At 37.4% G+C, this 17519-nt stretch overlaps 1 protein-coding gene across 1 annotated transcript in view; it reads left to right on the top strand.

Moving 5' to 3' along the window:
• The first annotated feature begins 4952 nt into the window (after positions 1 to 4952).
• Positions 4953 to 17519, top strand: part of LOC137423055 (cytochrome P450 7B1) — a 177137-nt gene continuing 164570 nt past the window's right edge. Inside the window, exon 1 of the mRNA XM_078774738.1 lies at positions 4953 to 5244. Within this exon, the coding sequence (XP_078630864.1) occupies positions 5117 to 5244 (128 nt within the window). The 5' untranslated portion in view covers positions 4953 to 5116. The remainder of the gene's footprint in view (positions 5245 to 17519) is intronic.

Here is a 17519-nt window from a genome sequence, read left to right as displayed (position 1 = left end):
AGCAATTACTCGACTACAATCCTTGTTCCATCGCCACTCTGATACAGGAAGTCAGAGAAGGAATTTGGAATTTGTCCAGGATGACAGAGATAGCTCGCCTACTCTTTGTGAAGGACACCGTGCGGTTCTTCACATCCAACAACTAATGCCGGCAGACGGGATGCCCGGTTAACGTCCATCCAAGAGATGGCACACACATTGATGCCCGGTTAACGTCCATCCAAGGGATGGCACACACATTGATGCCCGGTTAACGTCCATCCAAGGGATGGCACACACATTGATGCCCGGTTAACGTCCATCCAAGGGATGGCACACACATTGATGCCCGGTTAACGTCCATCCAAGGGATGGCACACACATTGATGCCCGGTTAACGTCCATCCAAGGGATGGCACACACATTGATGCCCGGTTAACGTCCATCCAAGGGATGGCACACACATTGATGCCCGGTTAACGTCCATCCAAGGGATGGCACACACATTGATGCCCGGTTAACGTCCATCCAAGGGATGGCACACACATTGATGCCCGGTTAACGTCCATCCAAGGGATGGCACACACATTGATGCCCGGTTAACGTCCATCCAAGAGATGGCACACACATTGATGCCCGGTTAACGTCCATCCAAGAGATGGCACACACATTGATTCCCGGTTAACGTCCATCCAAGGGATGGCACACACATTGATGCCTGGTTAACGTCCATCCAAGAGATGGCACACACATTGATGCCCGGTTAACGTCCATCCAAGGGATGGCACACACATTGATGCCCGGTTAACGTCCATCCAAGGGATGGCACACACATTGATGCCCGGTTAACGTCCATCCAAGGGATGGCACACACATTGATGCCCGGTTAACGTCCATCCAAGGGATGGCACACACATTGATGCCCGGTTAACGTCCATCCAAGGGATGGCACCCACATTGATGCCCGGTTAACGTCCATCCAAGGGATGGCACACACATTGATGCCCGGATAACGTCCATCCAAGGGATGGCACACACATTGATGCCCGGATAACGTCCATCCAAGGGACGGCGCACACATTGATGCCCGGATAACGTCCATCCAAGGGACGGCGCACACATTGATGCCCGGTTAACGTCCATCCAAGGGACGGCGCACACATTGATGCCCGGTTAACGTCCATCCAAGGGACGGCGCACACATTGATGCCCGGTTAACGTCCATCCAAGGGACGGCGCACACATTGATGCCCGGTTAACATTCATCCAAGGGATCGCACACACATTGATGAATCACCGTGCCCTTGTGAAACACCAGAATGACAGTTCATAGCTGGATTGGGATTCTAACCTCGGCTAGACGACTTATGCGTACCTCGTGTGTGTGTGCGTACCTCGTGTGTGTATGCGTACCTCGTGTGTGTGTGCGTACCTCGTGTGTGTGTGCGTACCTCGTGTGTGTATGCGTACCTCGTGTGTGTGTGCGTACCTCGTGTGTGTGTGCGTACCTCGTGTGTGTATGCGTACCTCGTGTGTGTGTGTGTGCGTACCTCGTGTGTGTGTGCGTACCTCGTGTGTGTATGCGTACCTCGTGTGTGTGTGTGTGCGTACCTCGTGTGTGTGTGCGTACCTCGCAGACCATCCTGCCAGTCCACCGCCATAATCGTAATGGAATCCTTTTTTCCTGTTATTTCTTGAACCATATCAGCATCGACTTTTTGCCTGAACTCTACATGTGGTTAACTGCACCACTTTTGAATATTACTCTTGCAGTGAAGAAATGAAAAACAGTTTGCAACAAGTCATCGAGGTTTTTGATACAATGGAGACTTATGCAATTTTGAGTTTGTTTGACTTGGCTGCAGGCCCAGATGTTTGTGCAATGCAAACTCGCCATAGACAGAGATTTGGGATGTCAGATAGGGAGATTTGTAGGGTCGGATAGCGCTGTATGTGGGCTCACAAAAGGGATGCATTTAGGGAGCCAGAATAGAGAAGGCAGAGGAGCAAGGATTTGTCGGAGCAGATAGGGGGATTTGAAGGGTCAGATCGGAGATGTATTTGTAGAGATTGGCAGTATTGAAGCGGCAAAGTTGCAAGGATTTGCAAGGTAAGAAAGAGGGATTTGTTGGTTCAGAGGATGCATTTGGAAAGAGAGAACACCTTCCTCATCTCTCCTCCTTCCTCATCTCTCCTCCTTGTGAGTTGTTCCGTAATTACGGAACAACTCACAAGTCTTGCACGTGTGTCAGCAGGAGGTACTCTATACGGTGAAGAGGTTTTTAGAATCCCATTTCTGAAGCTATTAAACACTTTATTCTGCACTTTGCTTTTGTTTCTGTATCTCTACTACCTTTGGCCTGTCTATTTATTACGTCTTAAACAGGGAGAAAAATACATGAAATGTCATCGCCCCCGTGGTTTTAGTAAGTTTGCTGTGCGGAGTTAAAGGCCACCAATCGGCCATATTTGGTCAGATTACAAAATGAAATCTTCTGCATATGTATGTGTACTCTCATGTGTTGTCCTTGTGCCAAGTTTGAACAAAATCGGTAAATGCATGTCCGAGAAATGGTTAAGGACGCTTTCAATATCGGATTTTTTATGGCGTAGCTCATAGGGCAAATCCGTCTAGAACAGTGTTTGTCCGTCTGTAACTATGTATGTATGTATGTATGTATGTATGTATGTATGTATGTATGTATATGTATGTATGTATGTATGTATGTATGTATATGTATGTATGTATATGTATTGTTACGTGGTCCCCTCGGTGAATACCTGGTCTCGGTGACCCCCGGACCGTGAGAGGAACTCCGCCAGCAAGCTGTATTATATATGCGCTTTCGCCACGCAATCCATATGAATTTCACCCAGGAGACAACTGATGTTCAAGGATATATTTCCAATGGTAATGATACCATACAATTTCAATGACACAACCACGGAGATTTTCCCCGAGCAATCAACAATACACAACCATCAACAATATTTCAATGACACAACCACGGAGATTTTCCCCGAGCAATCAACAATACACAACCATCAACAATATTTCAATGACACAACCACGGAGATTTTCCCCGAGCAATCAACAATACACTACCATCAACAATTCCCCAGCCACAATCAATTCCCTATGAGTAAGATGGCCATCTTATATACGTGTGTTCCGGTGAGTACTCACGACACCCTTTTGGTCTCGGTCCCGCACAATGTCTCTGGGCCCCTCCTGACCAAGATGATAGTCGGCGTCGCCGCACTCGGGCGGTTGAACGAACCCCGGGTGGACGTGTTTCCACCGGGCAGGTATCGTACCCGGCACCCCGGCTACAGCCCCTCGCGGCCACGCGACGCGGGGACGGGAAAGCAAGCCAAAAGCCCCACGCCGCTTGCCAGGCGTGTTAGGCCCCAACGGGCGACCCGTACGCGTCTTTTTAGACGGTGTTGGGAACGGTGCCAGACGCGGGGTCGATGCACGGCCCCACGTCAACTTGACGTCTCCACCGGGCAGGTACACGTCCCGGTGATTCCTCTCGCCAGGCGGGCTTCGGAACGCCGCTTTTCCACACGGCGCAATCAATCCCACCTTTCGTCGGTGCGGGGCGAGGAAGAAGAATCCTCGTCCTTTTTTCCTCGTGTCTTTTCCTCTTCCGTTTTCGGTCACTTCCGTTTCCGGCCACTTGTTCAGAAGGGCTCCTGACCCTCCAATCACAACAACCCTTAATATACTACACATGGATAAGCAAAGACCTGAATGGTAATTCACATACATTCACATAAATATGTAACAGTATGTATGTATGTATGTCCCCTCAAACGCATACCAATCAGAGCTGAGGATTTGGTCACATAACAGCGTGATGTAATTACGTCTGATGTCATTACGGCGGTACTACGGCTGACTCTCCACAGACGCCATTTTGATTTATATGCCGTTCATGCCGAACATATCATCGAACCTGTCATATATCATAATCGCCATGCTCTACATTCACGTTTTTCATTCAGTGTGAAACACAAACAAACCGATTCTTAAAATGACCATCAAATATCTAAAGCATCGGCGTTACGTCTCTTGCAACAAAACGGTACGTACCCAACCCTTGTGGGGTAAAATCTAGATTACAGTAGATCTTTCCTCAGTTCTGGAAGTAAAACTTACCTCACGGATGTCTGGATTCCTCCAAATTTCTTTGTTTAATGTCATAGGCAGCATTAGCGACTGTTTAATAAGCTAATCATGTGTGTTTGTGGTTTATTAAAATTATTTACAAGCCTGGCTACGCCGCTGTTAGACTTTGGGTCTTGTTTTTTTACAACTAAAATGGCCACCAGTCGGCCATCTTTGATCAGATCTCAAAATTAAGTGACGTGCACGTGTACATGCCATCATGTGCTGTGCTTTTGCCAAGTTTGAACAAAATCGGTCCATGCATGTCTGAGAAATTTTTGGGGACACGTTTAAGTAACAAATTGGCTGCCAGTCGGCCATCTTAGATCTATACATCTCCGAGATATGGTTGCAGGCGCACTGGCGGATGGACGGATGGACGAGACCGAATCCATAACTCCTGTTTCAATCCTAATTGTCCAACAGGGATTTTTCACCTCCGCTCTAACTGTTTGGGTGGAAGATATTTTGTGTAGACCGGTACACCAAACCTTGTCGCAACACAGCGAGGGGAATTTTCTTAAACATTTTGGATATTTATTGATGTACTCTGGGCTTCTCTCATTGGTTGTTGTCTTAATTTACGGGTTTCAGAATGTGGGAGAAAGGTCTCCCAGAACTCAAAATCTCCACCTCCTTTTTCGGTGAAGGCCATTTTGTTTCCAACTGAGACCAGACTTGGTTCCTTGGGTGGATACGTAACGCTTCGTCCACCTTCGGTGGCGAAGGTAATTATTAAATTTCATTATTATTACAATTTCAACACAGATTAAGGTGTTCAAGATGGCAAAATTCCCTTGTGAAAGACCTGGGGTATCAAAGTCCCCTTGTACAAGTCCTGGAGTATCAAAGTTCCCTTGTTGAAGTGTATTACGTGCAACAACAAACGCAAGTGGCTCACGTGAGGGGCGGGGCCAGAGTGGAAAAGGCGGGAACCCGAGGTGGAGCTTTTAAAGAGGGTCCATGAACTTTGTGAGCAGCAGAACCCGAGGAGGAACTCGGCTCTTGGGGGAAATGGATGGCGTGATCACTGCCGTGCTGCTCGTCGCCACGGTCGCCATCGCGTACTGCGTGCTCGGGAGACGCCATCGGTAAAAGCGGCGATCCGCACCTCACGGGCTGTTGGCAGTAATTTATTTATTGGGAGATTTAAAATCAGGAAACATGTACGATGCAGACGTGACCGGAGCGCCGACCTTGCAAGGATTGGGGGAGCTTGGGGGAGCTGGGGGGTCGCGACGACCCTCCAGCTCCCAGCATCCCCCTCCATCCGAATTCGTTCCCACGCTCGGTTCTCGGATTGTTATCTGCGCATGCGCGCTGTGTCCAATGCCGACCCCGAGTAACCTGCGATTGTGTCTGATCGTTTCGTATTCCTGACGGTGCAAGACTTGTGACGGTTCACATTGTACAGATAAGGAACCCATAACGCTGCCGATGCTCTCGTTTTTACTGCAGCAGATTACATCCTCGTTTTTATACTTTTATATCTTCTGCTGCAAATTTTTGCAAAAGCTTTAAGAATGTCAACACGAAAAGCATCTTGTCAAGAAAGAAATCGCAAACTTTTACCATGCTTTACACCTTGCCTCCATACGTGCTGCTCCGTGCTATTTGCGGAGGGAGCGGAGATACGAAGTTTCGAGACTTAGCACTCTGAAGGAATCGGTTTCAAGATAACATAACATAACATCCAGGAGTTTAAAAGTTACAACTTTAATCAAGATAGGATAACATCCAGGAGTTTAAAAGTTACAACTTTAATCAAGATAGGATAACATCCAGGTGTGTAAAAGTTACAACTTTAATCAAGATAGGATAACATCCAGGAGTTTAAAAGTTACAACTTTAATCAAGATAGGATAACATCCAGGTGTGTAAAAGTTACAACTTTAATCAAGATAGGATAACATCCAGGAGTTTAAAAGTTACAACTTTAATCAAGATAGGATAACATCCAGGAGTTTAAAAGTTACAACTTTAATCAAGATAAGCTAACATCCAGGAGTTTAAAAGTTACAACTTTAATCAAGATAAGATAACATCCAGGTGTGTAAAAGTTACAACTTTAATCAAGATAGAATAACATCCAGGTGTGTAAAAGTTACAATTTTAATCAAGATAGGATAACATCCAGGAGTTTAAAAGTTACAACTTTAATCAAGATAGGATAACATCCAGGTGTGTAAAAGTTACAACTTTAATCAAGATAGGATAACATCCAGGTGTGTAAAAGTTACAATTTTAATCAAGATAAGATAACATCCAGGAGTTTAAAAGTTACAACTTTAATCAAGATAGGATAACATCCAGGAGTTTAAAAGTTACAACTTTAATCAAGATAGGATAACATCCAGGTGTGTAAAAGTTACAATTTTAATCAAGATAGGATAACATCCAGGAGTTTAAAAGTTACAACTTTAATCAAGATAGGATAACATCCAGGAGTTTAAAAGTTACAACTTTAATCAAGATAAGATAACATCAAGGAGTTTAAAAGTTACAACTTTAATCAAGATAGGATAACATCCAGGTGTGTAAAAGTTACAACTTTAATCAAGATAGGATAACATCCAGGAGTTTAAAAGTTACAACTTTAATCAAGATAGGATAACATCCAGGAGTTTAAAAGTTACAACTTTAATCAAGATAGGATAACATGCAGGAGTTTAAAAGTTACAACTTTAATCAAGATAGGATAACATCCAGGAGTTTAAAAGTTACAACTTTAATCAAGATAGGATAACATCCAGGTGTGTAAAAGTTACAACTTTAATCAAGATAGGATAACATCCAGGAGTTTAAAAGTTACAACTTTAATCAAGATAGGATAACATCCAGGTGTGTAAAAGTTACAATTTTAATCAAGATAGGATAACATCCAGGAGTTTAAAAGTTACAACTTTAATCAAGATAGGATAACATCCAGGTGTGTAAAAGTTACAACTTTAATCAAGATAGGATAACATCCAGGAGTTTAAAAGTTACAACTTTAATCAAGATAGGATAACATCCAGGAGTTTAAAAGTTACAACTTTAATCAAGATAGGATAACATCCAGGAGTTTAAAAGTTACAATTTTAATCAAGATAGGATAACATCCAGGAGTTTAAAAGTTACAACTTTAATCAAGATAAGATAACATCCAGGAGTTTAAAAGTTACAACTTTAATCAAGATAGGATAACATCCAGGTGTGTAAAAGTTACAACTTTAATCAAGATAGAATAACATCCAGGTGTGTAAAAGTTACAATTTTAATCAAGATAGGATAACATCCAGGAGTTTAAAAGTTACAACTTTAATCAAGATAGGATAACATCCAGGTGTGTAAAAGTTACCATTTTAATCAAGATAAGATAACATCCAGGTGTGTAAAAGTTACAACTTTAATCAAGATAGGATAACATCCAGGAGTTTAAAAGTTACAGCTTTAATCAAGATAGGATAACATCCAGGAGTTTAAAAGTTACAACTTTAATCAAGATAGGATAACATCCAGGTGTGTAAAAGTTACAATTTTAATCAAGATAAGATAACATCCAGGAGTTTAAAAGTTACAACTTTAATCAAGATAGGATAACATCCAGTAGTTTAAAAGTTACAACTTTAATCAAGATAGGATAACATCCAGGAGTTAAAAAGTTACAACTTTAATCAAGATAGGATAACATCCAGGAGTTTAAAAGTTACAACTTTAATCAAGATAGGATAACATCCAGGAGTTAAAAAGTTACAACTTTAATCAAGATAAGATAACATCAAGGAGTTTAAAAGTTACAACTTTAATCAAGATAGGATAACATCCAGGTGTGTAAAAGTTACAACTTTAATCAAGATAGGATAACATCCAGGAGTTTAAAAGTTACAACTTTAATCAAGATAGGATAACATCCAGGAGTTTAAAAGTTACAACTTTAATCAACATAGGATAACATCCAGGAGTTTAAAAGTTACAACTTTAATCAAGATAGGATAACATCCAGGAGTTTAAAAGTTACAACTTTAATCAAGATAGGATAACATCCAGGAGTTTAAAAGTTACAACTTTAATCAAGATAGGATAACATCCAGGAGTTTAAAAGTTACAACTTTAATCAAGATAGGATAACATCCAGGAGTTTAAAAGTTACAACTTTAATCAAGATAGGATAACATCCAGGAGTTAAAAAGTTACAACTTTAATCAAGATAGGATAACATCCAGGAGTTTAAAAGTTACAACTTTAATCAAGATAGGATAACATCCAGGAGTTTAAAAGTTACAATTTTAATCAAGATAGGATAACATCCAGGAGTTTAAAAGTTACAACTTTAATCAAGATAAGATAACATCCAGGAGTTTAAAAGTTACAACTTTAATCAAGATAGGATAACATCCAGGTGTGTAAAAGTTACAACTTTAATCAAGATAGAATAACATCCAGGTGTGTAAAAGTTACAATTTTAATCAAGATAGGATAACATCCAGGAGTTTAAAAGTTACAACTTTAATCAAGATAGGATAACATCCAGGAGTTTAAAAGTTACAACTTCAATCAAGATAGGATAACATCCAGGTGTGTAAAAGTTACAATTTTAATCAAGATAAGATAACATCCAGGAGTTTAAAAGTTACAACTTTAATCAAGATAGGATAACATCCAGGAGTTTAAAAGTTACAACTTTAATCAAGATAGGATAACATCCAGGTGTGTAAAAGTTACAATTTTAATCAAGATAGGATAACATCCAGGAGTTTAAAAGTTACAACTTTAATCAAGATAGGATAACATCCAGGAGTTTAAAAGTTACAACTTTAATCAAGATAAGATAACATCAAGGAGTTTAAAAGTTACAACTTTAATCAAGATAGGATAACATCCAGGTGTGTAAAAGTTACAACTTTAATCATGATAGGATAACATCCAGGAGTTTAAAAGTTACAACTTTAATCAAGATAGGATAACATCCAGGAGTTTAAAAGTTACAACTTTAATCAAGATAGGATAACATCCAGGAGTTTAAAAGTTACAACTTTAATCAAGATAGGATAACATCCAGGAGTTTAAAAGTTACAACTTTAATCAAGATAGGATAACATCCAGGAGTTTAAAAGTTACAACTTTAATCAAGATAGAATAACATCCAGGTGTGTAAAAGTTACAATTTTAATCAAGATAGGATAACATCCAGGAGTTTAAAAGTTACAACTTTAATCAAGATAGGATAACATCCAGGTGTGTAAAAGTTACAATTTTAATCAAGATAGGATAACATCCAGGAGTTTAAAAGTTACAACTTTAATCAAGATAGGATAAGATCCAGGTGTGTAAAAGTTACCATTTTAATCAAGATAAGATAACATCCAGGAGTTTAAAAGTTACAACTTTAATCAAGATAGGATAACATCCAGGAGTTTAAAAGTTACAACTTTAATCAAGATAGGATAACATCCAGGTGTGTAAAAGTTACAATTTTAATCAAGATAGGATAACATCCAGGAGTTTAAAAGTTACAACTTTAATCAAGATAGGATAACATCCAGGTGTGTAAAAGTTACAACTTTAATCAAGATAGGATAACATCCAGGAGTTTAAAAGTTACAACTTTAATCAAGATAGGATAACATCCAGGAGTTTAAAAGTTACAACTTTAATCAAGATAGGATAACATCCAGGAGTTTAAAAGTTACAATTTTAATCAAGATAGGATAACATCCAGGAGTTTAAAAGTTACAACTTTAATCAAGATAAGATAACATCCAGGAGTTTAAAAGTTACAACTTTAATCAAGATAGGATAACATCCAGGTGTGTAAAAGTTACAACTTTAATCAAGATAGAATAACATCCAGGTGTGTAAAAGTTACAATTTTAATCAAGATAGGATAACATCCAGGAGTTTAAAAGTTACAACTTTAATCAAGATAGGATAACATCCAGGTGTGTAAAAGTTACCATTTTAATCAAGATAAGATAACATCCAGGTGTGTAAAAGTTACAACTTTAATCAAGATAGGATAACATCCAGGAGTTTAAAAGTTACAGCTTTAATCAAGATAGGATAACATCCAGGAGTTTAAAAGTTACAACTTTAATCAAGATAGGATAACATCCAGGTGTGTAAAAGTTACAATTTTAATCAAGATAAGATAACATCCAGGAGTTTAAAAGTTACAACTTTAATCAAGATAGGATAACATCCAGTAGTTTAAAAGTTACAACTTTAATCAAGATAGGATAACATCCAGGAGTTAAAAAGTTACAACTTTAATCAAGATAGGATAACATCCAGGAGTTTAAAAGTTACAACTTTAATCAAGATAGGATAACATCCAGGAGTTAAAAAGTTACAACTTTAATCAAGATAAGATAACATCAAGGAGTTTAAAAGTTACAACTTTAATCAAGATAGGATAACATCCAGGTGTGTAAAAGTTACAACTTTAATCAAGATAGGATAACATCCAGGAGTTTAAAAGTTACAACTTTAATCAAGATAGGATAACATCCAGGAGTTTAAAAGTTACAACTTTAATCAACATAGGATAACATCCAGGAGTTTAAAAGTTACAACTTTAATCAAGATAGGATAACATCCAGGAGTTTAAAAGTTACAACTTTAATCAAGATAGGATAACATCCAGGAGTTTAAAAGTTACAACTTTAATCAAGATAGGATAACATCCAGGAGTTTAAAAGTTACAACTTTAATCAAGATAGGATAACATCCAGGAGTTTAAAAGTTACAACTTTAATCAAGATAGGATAACATCCAGGAGTTAAAAAGTTACAACTTTAATCAAGATAGGATAACATCCAGGAGTTTAAAAGTTACAACTTTAATCAAGATAGGATAACATCCAGGAGTTAAAAGTTACAATTTTAATCAAGATAGGATAACATCCAGGAGTTTAAAAGTTACAACTTTAATCAAGATAAGATAACATCCAGGAGTTTAAAAGTTACAACTTTAATCAAGATAGGATAACATCCAGGTGTGTAAAAGTTACAACTTTAATCAAGATAGAATAACATCCAGGTGTGTAAAAGTTACAATTTTAATCAAGATAGGATAACATCCAGGAGTTTAAAAGTTACAACTTTAATCAAGATAGGATAACATCCAGGAGTTTAAAAGTTACAACTTTAATCAAGATAGAATAACATCCAGGTGTGTAAAAGTTACAATTTTAATCAAGATAGGATAACATCCAGGAGTTTAAAAGTTACAACTTTAATCAAGATAGGATAACATCCAGGTGTGTAAAAGTTACAATTTTAATCAAGATAGGATAACATCCAGGAGTTTAAAAGTTACAACTTTAATCAAGATAGGATAAGATCCAGGTGTGTAAAAGTTACCATTTTAATCAAGATAAGATAACATCCAGGAGTTTAAAAGTTACAACTTTAATCAAGATAGGATAACATCCAGGAGTTTAAAAGTTACAACTTTAATCAAGATAGGATAACATCCAGGTGTGTAAAAGTTACAATTTTAATCAAGATAAGATAACATCCAGGAGTTTAAAAGTTACAACTTTAATCAAGATAGGATAACATCCAGGAGTTTAAAAGTTACAACTTTAATCAAGATAGGATAACATCCAGGTGTGTAAAAGTTACAATTTTAATCAAGATAGGATAACATCCAGGAGTTTAAAAGTTACAACTTTAATCAAGATAGGATAACATCCAGGAGTTTAAAAGTTACAACTTTAATCAAGATAAGATAACATCAAGGAGTTTAAAAGTTACAACTTTAATCAAGATAGGATAACATCCAGGTGTGTAAAAGTTACAACTTTAATCAAGATAGGATAACATCCAGGAGTTTAAAAGTTACAACTTTAATCAAGATAGGATAACATCCAGGAGTTTAAAAGTTACAACTTTAATCAAGATAGGATAACATCCAGGAGTTTAAAAGTTACAACTTTAATCAAGATAGGATAACATCCAGGAGTTTAAAAGTTACAACTTTAATCAAGATAGGATAACATCCAGGAGTTTAAAAGTTACAACTTTAATCAAGATAGGATAACATCCAGGAGTTTAAAAGTTACAACTTTAATCAAGATAGGATAACATCCAGGAGTTTAAAAGTTACAACTTTAATCAAGATAGGATAACATCCAGGAGTTTAAAAGTTACAACTTTAATCAAGATAGGATAACATCCAGGAGTTTAAAAGTTACAACTTTAATCAAGATAGGATAACATCCAGGAGTTTAAAAGTTACAACTTTAATCAAGATAGGATAACATCCAGGAGTTTAAAAGTTACAACTTTAATCAAGATAGGATAACATCCAGGAGTTTAAAAGTTACAACTTTAATGAAGATAGGATAACATCCAGGTGTGTAAAAGTTACAACTTTAATCAAGATAGGATAACATCCAGGAGTTTAAAAGTTACAACTTTAATCAAGATAGGATAACATCCAGGTGTGTAAAAGTTACAATTTTAATCAAGATAGGATAACATCCAGGAGTTTAAAAGTTACAACTTTAATCAAGATAGGATAACATCCAGGAGTTAAAAAGTTACAACTTTAATCAAGATAGGATAACATCCAGGAGTTTAAAAGTTACAACTTGAATCGAGATAGGATAACATCCAGGAGTTAAAAAGTTACAACTTTAATCAAGATAGGATAACATCCAGGAGTTTAAAAGTTACAACTTTAATCAAGATAGGATAACATCCAGGAGTTTAAAAGTTACAATTTTAATCAAGATAGGATAACATCCAGGAGTTTAAAAGTTACAACTTTAATCAAGATAAGATAACATCCAGGTATGTAAAAGTTACAACTTTAATCAAGATAGGATAACATCCAGGAGTTTAAAAGTTACAACTTTAATCAAGATAGGATAACATCCAGGAGTTAAAAAGTTACAACTTTAATCAAGATAGGATAACATCCAGGAGTTTAAAAGTTACAACTTTAATCAAGATAGGATAACATCCAGGAGTTAAAAAGTTACAACTTTAATCAAGATAGGATAACATCCAGGTGTGTAAAAGTTACAACTTTAATCAAGATAGAATAACATCCAGGTGTGTAAAAGTTACAATTTTAATCAAGATAGGATAACATCCAGGAGTTTAAAAGTTACAACTTTAATCAAGATAGGATAACATCCAGGAGTTAAAAAGTTACAACTTTAATCAAGATAGGATAACATCCAGGTGTGTAAAAGTTACAATTTTAATCAAGATAGGATAACATCCAGGAGTTTAAAAGTTACAACCTTAATCAAGATAGGATAACATCCAGGAGTTTAAAAGTTACAACTTTAATCAAGATAGGATAACATCCAGGAGTTTAAAAGTTACAACTTTAATCAAGATAGGATAACATCCAGGAGTTTAAAAGTTACAACTTTAATCAAGATAGGATAACATCCAGGAGTTTAAAAGTTACAACTTTAATCAAGATAGGATAACATCCAGGAGTTTAAAAGTTACAACTTTAATCAAGATAGGATAACATCCAGGAGTTTAAAAGTTACAACTTTAATCAAGATAGGATAACATCCAGGTGTGTAAAAGTTACAACTTTAATCAAGATAGGATAACATCCAGGAGTTTAAAAGTTACAACTTTAATCAAGATAGGATAACATCCAGGTGTGTAAAAGTTACAATTTTAATCAAGATAGGATAACATCCATGAGTTTAAAAGTTACAACTTTAATCAAGATAGGATAACATCCAGGTGTGTAAAAGTTACAACTTTAATCAAGATAGGATAACATCCAGGAGTTAAAAAGTTACAACTGTAATCAAGATAGGATAACATCCAGGAGTTTAAAAGTTACAACTTTAATCAAGATAGGATAACATCCAGGAGTTTAAAAGTTACAATTTTAATCAAGATAGGATAACATCCAGGAGTTTAAAAGTTACAACTTTAATCAAGATAAGATAACATCCAGGAGTTTAAAAGTTACAACTTTAATCAAGATAGGATAACATCCAGGTGTGTAAAAGTTACAACTTTAATCAAGATAGAATAACATCCAGGTGTGTAAAAGTTACAATTTTAATCAAGATAGGATAACATCCAGGAGTTAAAAAGTTACAACTTTAACCAAGATAGGATAACATCCAGGTGTGTAAAAGTTACAATTTTAATCAAGATAAGATAACATCCAGGAGTTTAAAAGTTACAACTTTAATCAAGATAGGATAACATCAAGGAGTTTAAAAGTTACAACTTTAATCAAGATAGGATAACATCCAGGTGTGTAAAAGTTACAACTTTAATCAAGATAGGATAACATCCAGGAGTTTAAAAGTTACAACTTTAATCAAGATAAGATAACATCAAGGAGTTTAAAAGTTACAACTTTAATCAAGATAGGATAACATCCAGGTGTGTAAAAGTTACAACTTTAAACAAGATAGGATAACATCCAGGAGTTTAAAAGTTACAACTTTAATCAAGATAGGATAACATCCAGGTGTGTAAAAGTTACAATTTTAATCAAGATAGGATAACATCCAGGAGTTTAAAAGTTACAACTTTAATCAAGATAGGATAACATCCAGGTGTGTAAAAGTTACAATTTTAATCAAGATAGGATAACATCCAGGAGTTTAAAAGTTACAACTTTAATCAAGATAAGATAACATCCAGGAGTTTAAAAGTTACAACTTTAATCAAGATAGGATAACATCCAGGAGTTTAAAAGTTACAACTTTAATCAAGATAGGATAACATCCAGGAGTTTAAAAGTTACAACTTTAATCAAGATAGGATAACATCCAGGTGTGTAAAAGTTACAATTTTAATCGAAGGTACAGGAAATGTTTGTGCTCTCTCTCTCTCTCTCTCGCCTCTAAGCTGTCTTGCCTGGGTTTGAATGCCGACCGAGCTGTAAACTTCCGTCCTGGTGCTTCACAGAGACGGAGTAATTCATCAATGTGTGGCGTTAAGCCGGAGGTCCCGTCTGCCGGCATTAGTCGGTGGAAGTTAAAGATCCCACGATGTGCCCATAAGTACTCCTGGGAAGGCAATGGCAAACCACCCAGTGTAATCCTTGCCGAGATGCTCATCGGGCAGCACCGACTCACTGTGACAGAGCATGGTACATGAGGACTATCTATTGGTCCATAAGCTTGTTGAAACTCGAACTCGAACGGAAAACTTCCAATGTAATGGACGTGGCTGCGTTGAGATCATCAATTGATGCCAAACACCTGTTATTGTTATTCATGGCGGAGAAACATGGGGGAGGCATCCATGACGACTTTAATCGGCGAATTGCTCAACAAAGCGAAACTTCTTACTCCCAGAATTGCAACAAGTTACAGATATCGCGTTATAACAACGCAAGGTGTTGCCCTATTGTCACGAAGAGCTGGTGCTTTCTTTAGAAACGTGAGTTTCTGGTACACCTGAATGGTTTACCTTTGCCATCGAAGGTGGCTGCAGGTTATGTTTTCACCCATGTTTGTTTGTCTCTCTGAGAACAAAATATCTCAAAAAGTTGTGGACGGATTCGGAGGAAATTTCGCAGAGATGCAGCGAATGTGACAAGGACGAAATGATTAGATTGTGGTGAAGATCCGTATTCGGATCCGGTTACTAGAAAGTTTTAAGTGATTCTTCACCATTGAGTGATATGGCGAAAACCGACATATTGCAGGATATCTCAAAAAGTTGTGGACGAATTCGGAACAAAACTTGCTGGATGAGCTGGGTGTGCGACAAGGAAGAATCGATTCGATTTTGGTTCAGGCCCAGATCCAGATCCATCCTATGAATGTGATACAAATCGTAAACTGTTCAGCCTGGCAGAGGTATTTACTATATGTCTATGAGTGCCTGTACAACCTGATACTCCATCTGCAGGACTGTCCCTACTCATGACATGGAAAACTGGCTGGTTGAGCTTGTTTCCCAACTCATGACACGGAAAACTGGCTGGTTGAGCTTGATTCCCTACTCATGACATGGAAAACTGGCTGCTTGAGCTTGATTCCCGACTCATGACATGGAAAACTGTCTGGTTGAGCTTGATTCCCTACTCATGACATGGAAAACTGGCTGGTTGAGCTTGATTCCCTACTCATGACATGGAAAACTGGCTGCTTGACCTTGATTCCCTACTCATGACATGGAAAACTGGCTGCTTGAGCTTGATTCCCGACTCATGACATGGAAAACTGGCTTACTGAACTTGATTCCCTACTCATGACATGGAAAACTGGCAAAACACAATTTGTTTTAGTTTATCATTCCCCTGTTGTGTAATTGTGTCTGAGTGGGGACGTCTTAAATTAGGATTGTTTTACCTCACCTTTAATTTTCACCACTTTCGTATTGCATTTATTTTCATTAAATTCTTGTGTTGCACTTTATTTGCTGTGTGTTGTTTCTCTGTTCATGGGTCCGAGAATAAACCCATGTGGTTCCGTCCAGGTAACCACTTTGATTCCCTCACCTTGCATGACGGACCAACCACCAGTTTCGGCTACGCACCTCGGAGTAAAGGAAGGCTACTGCTATTCGTCATCCAGCGGTGTTAACTGCCAGGCTGACACGACAGTATATGTATATATGTATGTATATATGTATATATATATGTATATATATGTGTATATATATATATATATATATATATATATATATATATATATATATATATATATATATATATATATATATATATATATATATATATATATACAATATATATATACATATATATACATATATATATATATATATATATATATATATATATATATATATATATATATAATGGTATCTGTAATCTGGTTCTCCAACCTAATGAACGGACAACATGACGTCATCGCCATGCACGTCCGCCTTGCCTGCAAAGTTCCAGAGGAACCATCTAGCAGTGCGTCATTACGGATTATAAATACAGATACTGTCACAAGTGCATGCAAAACTCACAGTTACTGGTCGGTAACTGTGAGTTTTGCATGCACTTGTGACAGTATCTGTATTTATAATCCGTAATGACGCACTGCTAGATGGTTCCTCTGGAACTTTGCAGGCAAGGCGGACGTGCATGGCGATGACGTCATGTTGTCCGCTCATTAGGTTGGAGAACCAGATTACAGATACCATTATTAGTAACTCCCAACCGCAACCAGGTCGACTCCATATGATGAGTGGATACCAGAGATAACGTCACCGCGTGGCAGGCGGTGCGTATCGCTCCCAGCAAGGTGCAGCAGCAGCTGTATGGGACACCTTGCTGGCGGTTCTCCACTGATGATATGAAGGTCGCATAGTGACTGATATATATATATATATATATATATTTATATATATATTTATATTTTTTATATATATATTATATACATTTATTTATATGTATATTTATATATATATATATA

Source organism: Myxine glutinosa, chromosome 3, assembly GCF_964187855.1.
Source record: "Myxine glutinosa chromosome 3, kmMyxGlut1.1, whole genome shotgun sequence".
Taxonomy (NCBI): domain Eukaryota; kingdom Metazoa; phylum Chordata; class Myxini; order Myxiniformes; family Myxinidae; genus Myxine; species Myxine glutinosa.
This window is presented reverse-complemented; position numbering and strand designations above follow the sequence as displayed.